The sequence below is a fragment of the Fulmarus glacialis genome, unplaced genomic scaffold (assembly GCF_000690835.1).
Source record: "Fulmarus glacialis isolate BGI_N327 unplaced genomic scaffold, ASM69083v1 scaffold33271, whole genome shotgun sequence".
NCBI lineage: Eukaryota > Metazoa > Chordata > Aves > Procellariiformes > Procellariidae > Fulmarus > Fulmarus glacialis.
In genome coordinates, this window is record NW_009195215.1 from 1 (window position 1) to 4,653 (window position 4,653).

Sequence of the window (4,653 nt, forward strand, 5' to 3'; positions counted from 1 at the left end):
AAGTGAGTTGTAGGGTGAGTTATCCTTCACGCTGCTTCGGCATTCTCTCTTCAGCTTTTCCTAAGAGCTCTGGGAAGTAAGTCGGACCGTATTGTGGGAGGTCGAGTAAAACTTCTTGCTCTCTAAACCCTCTTTTGTTCAGGGTTTGGTCTGCCGGCTCGCTTTGTGCCTTTGTTGCACTTTCTTGCGCTGAATGCCCGTGTCCCAGTGGGGCTCTGACGGATGAGATCTGGCAAACCTTGCTGCAAAGACAAAATACGTTCTCGCCCTGCCTTTCTGCCAGGTGATCGCGATCCAGCAGCAGAGCTGGCAGGAGATCATCCATGCCTGCGTCTCAGGACCTGTGACTCCTTTCGGTGTGCTACTTTAAGCCATGGATGAGAATATTACAAGTGTTATGCCAAGATAGCACTGCTGTCATCCAGCGGAGCTGGACCAGCTGTGGGGCTGGTACCTGTCCTGCTCTGCAGACTCTTCTTTGAGAGTTGTGGCTGGGCTGAGTGAACTGCTGAGATGCAACAACTTAAATAACTGTAGTGCCCCCGGGTTAGAGCCCTGCACAAATAGTTCTTGCACTGCTGGGTCCCTTTGTCTCCTCCAGCCTGCTGCTGCTGCTCACCTGGGGGGAGATGGGAGCACCAAGGGGAGCGCTGAACACATCCTTATCAAATTATTATTAATGTCTCCTTCAGGCCTGAAATTCCTCTTGCTAGTCTTCCGTTCTGTTAAATGCTTCGCAAACCAGAGCAAAGGAAGAGACATGAAGAGTTGAATTTCACTGCCTTGTTTGGAACTGGGTGGAAATCCTGGAGATGGATCTCTTAGGAGACTGTCTTCCAATTGGGTTAGCTGCACAGGTAACAGTAAAGGGACTTGTGGCTTTTTTGGTAAATCTGCTTCTAATTGCTATATGTTTGCAAAGAGCTCTGAAATAGTGATTTAGGGTTTGTTTGGGTTTTTTTCTCCTCCACCATCTTTGTCCAGCTTTGTGCTGCAACAGAGCTTTGGAGTGTTTACTATGGCAGCTATAGAAGTCCTGCTTTAAACACTGACACCAGCAATGTTTTTTCTTAGTAGTAGGGTGAACTAGTGCACTGACAGTGCATGTAGGCTTTAGGGTAAGAGGGGTAATGAAGTGACTGCGTTGCCAAGTTTGGGACATGTCTTAAGTTGAGCTGAGGGAAGAAATGAGAAGTTGAAAGTTAGCCCTTATAGGGAGAAGTTTTGGAGAGCTTCACAGAAATGGCTTTGCCAGCTCTTGAGTTTTGCAGCCACTGGGGTTTCTTAAAAGTCTGGCCTTGCAGCCTTGTGATTACAAGAGCTTTTCTTCATCAATAAGTAATAGATGGGAAAAAGTGAATGGGGCATACCATAAGGTTCAAATACGGCAGGCCAAAGCAAAGCAGACCCCAAAGAAGCTGACTGGCCATGGGGCAATTTGAAGGGTTGGGGTTGCTTTTTAAAACAATGTCTTTCCAGTTTCTATGTGCTGAGGTTGGGGGTTGGCTCCCTCCTTGTGACCGGTTGTGGAATTGGAGCCGTGGGTGAACTCTTAGACAGGTGTGAACTTTGTCTCCCTCTGGCCCAGCACTCAAGGACTTCCCGCAAAGCCCTGACCTTCACCACTGAGTCACTCGCCTCTCCTGCCTAGGCGGATGGGCAGCACTGGGAGGGAGGCAGGCAGGCAGGCGTGGAAAAAAGAGCTGTGTTTTATTGTTGGAGCAGAAGGCATTCTCTTCTGGACAACATTCTTGTGTCTTAGCCGTTTCCTCAAATGTCCCTTTATTGCAGGAGCAATGGATCGCCCCGGCTACCTGGAAGAGGACTATTCTAGCCTGGATGGGCTGGACGATGACGTGTTTCACTCTGATGACTTTGGACTTGCAGGTCAGCCTGGTGAGATGACTGCAACTGGCATTTTCACACAGAACCAGTCCTACAGCTGCCTTCTGGGGAGGTTTCAACTATTCCCCCTCACACACTGCTGTGGTCCCGGTATCAGGCATCCTGAGCAGCAGGACAAGGCAACTCAAACACTCAGCCCGTCCTCTTCCAGTCAGGATGTTATGTTGCCTTGTGGAGTCACTGAAGAGCCCCGGAGACTCTTCTATGGTAAGAGCACTCCAGTGTCACCAGCTTTACAGCAAGGAAACTGTCCCTTTAGCACTTCCCCAATCAAGCAAAGTTTCTTTCATTAGGGTGTTTTATTAAAGGACTGAAAATTATTTTGCTTTGGTCCTACTCCCTCAGGAAAGACAGCTTGTATTTTCTCACCCTTGCTTGTCCACTGCAGGAACCAGGCACTTGCTCATTGCTTCCACTGTCCTTGATATTCCCACTCTTTCTTTTTGGCTTTATTCTGTCACGTTTTATTTTACTGCTGGATCTTTAAGTGCTCACCATGCCTTGTATCCTATGATTTGCCTACATTTTTAAACTTCTAGTGCTGTCTCATCCACATAGGAAGACTCCTAGAAGTTTTCAGTGGAGAGAGGGAGATGCAAAAATTTACACTTGGTGGGACAGCTTTTAGGCTCTTTACTGGAGTTAAAGTTGTTGAATAAGTAGCATGTCCATATATTTTACTAGTAACTGATGGGACACCACTTAGCTTTGTGTATCTGATTCAGCTTTAATTCAAATCAGTCCCACTAAATGCCAGAGAACTGAGAAAAGTCTGACGGAAAAGATACAGAAACCTTTAATGGGAGACAACTTGAGGCAGAGATCTTGTAAAACTGCAAAATTGTCATTAAAAAAAAAACCCAGCACTTGGCTGAACTATAAACAAGCAAAAGGAACCAAGCGTAAGATCCTGCCAGTCATTTGATTATGGGAAGCAACACAATGCTCTGCTTAATCAATATAAATCTACTTAAAAGCTGAGCAAATGTTTTACTGCATGCTTACAGTACACAGTCATTGTTTGGACTTCAGGAATTGGACTTTAACATGAGCGAAAAATTCAGGATTATGTGCAGCTCTTTCCTCCATAAAGTATACTGAGTAGAAGAGCTATTCTGTGCGCTGGAAGAATGACTCTTCTGATCTCTGTTTTGTAGGGAATGCTGGTTACCGTTTACATGTCCCTCCAGTTGGCTTTGCGTTGGATCCGCACCTCCAAGAGGAGCCTCGGGAAGGTCAGCGGGAAGCACGTGCCGAGGTGCAGATTGCACGGAAGTTGCAGTGCATTGCTGACCAGTTCCACCGGCTCCACATACAGAGGGTAGGGTGTCTCTGGAGGGGAAGGTGGGGGTTTAGCTAGAGTGGTGCTCTAGAAGACTGGCTCCAGGCATCAGCTAAGCAGGCTCTAAGGCAGCAGACTGCCAGCAGCGATAAAGTGGCAGGAGTATCCTGATGGATTTTGCTTATGCTAGATTGCTGGCTCTCCCTAAAGATTGGCAGGTGGAGGGAAGAGAATGTGTGGGATTGCATTTACTGCCTGGGAAGGTAGTTGTTCTGCGTTAGCTGCTGCTATTCCAGCTCTTCCAGTTCAACAGCAACAGGGTCACTGAAACTTTCTCCAGGGATCTCCCCCTTGCTTTTTATTACAGCTTTTACTCTTCTCCACTCTCCTCACCACCAGTGTCTTCTCTTCTGTGGCACAGGTGGCCATCTGTGGCTTGTATCAGCTGCTCATCTTGGAGATGTCAACAAGCCTGGAGTCTGTTCTGACACTCCTTGTTGTCTAGGGGTAGTTGTCTGAAATATTGTGGAGTATATTTAGAGCATGCTAGACTTGCTAGCTACTCCTCTGTCAGACAGTCCTAGCTAGTGTCTCAGACTTGACTAACTTCCTCACAACAAAAGACAGCTGTTAGATGCCATCAGGTCTGAAAACCACACTCCAGAATCTTGATTTTGTTTTCTTAAGAAAAAAAAAAGAAGAAGAAACTCTGCTCGTCAAAGAAACAAAATAAAACCAGCACCCCTAAAACCCCTGATTCTTTCTTCCTTGCCCTCCTTGCTTCTCTTGTTGAGTAGGGGTGAAATGGGAATCCCAGCTCATGCAGAGTTTGTCGGAGGTGGCAGAGGTTTGGCAGTAGGCAGCACTTTGCCACTTCTGAGCAAGCCCAACAAGGAGAGTGTGTATCCGCTTGCATGTGAAGAAGCTGACACTCTTGGTGACTTCAGAGAGGGACAGAAAGCTTATCTCACTCCAAGTGAGTCGGTGCTCTGTTAACTGTGGGATCTGTTGCAATTCCTCTCAAAGGTAAGTGAGGATCTCTGTCCTGGTCAGAGAATGTGGCATGTGGCTGGACAAAGGTTTGGTCCTCTCTGTATCATGAGAGAGATGAGGGAATTCTGGCACTCATCATCTCCAAATAGCAGGAGGATTAAAGAAGCTGTAGCAGGAAGATTAGCCTGTAGAAATGTAGAAGGGCCTATGAATGTCATTAAGCAAATTGCAGGAATAACAAGCTACCACGAGACTTTTAACATGTGTTGTGTGTGGTTGAATGGGGTTTTCCCCAGTGCCACCTTTTTGCCAGCGATAGCTGAAGATGCCACTCTCTCTAGACGGATTCTCACAGGAAAGGGAAGGTTAACCATCTCGGTGGAGGAGCCCTGGAGTGAAGTGGTGGAACTGGTTGTAACTTGACCTCTTTCATCTCAGGGGAGCGTACCTATCTGATGTCTGTGCCTTGGAAA

At 47.0% G+C, this 4,653-nt stretch overlaps 1 protein-coding gene across 1 annotated transcript; it reads left to right on the forward strand.

The window, feature by feature from the left end:
- Nucleotides 1-785: 785 nt before the first annotated feature.
- BMF (Bcl2 modifying factor) lies at nt 786-3,692 on the forward strand. Its single transcript, XM_009588034.1, has 4 exons — nt 786-857; nt 1,792-2,112; nt 3,063-3,226; nt 3,609-3,692. Exons 2-4 carry the CDS (start codon nt 1,797-1,799, stop codon nt 3,690-3,692), a joined length of 564 nt encoding a protein of 187 aa, XP_009586329.1. The 5' UTR covers nt 786-857; nt 1,792-1,796.
- The last annotated feature ends 961 nt before the right edge of the window (nt 3,693-4,653 follow it).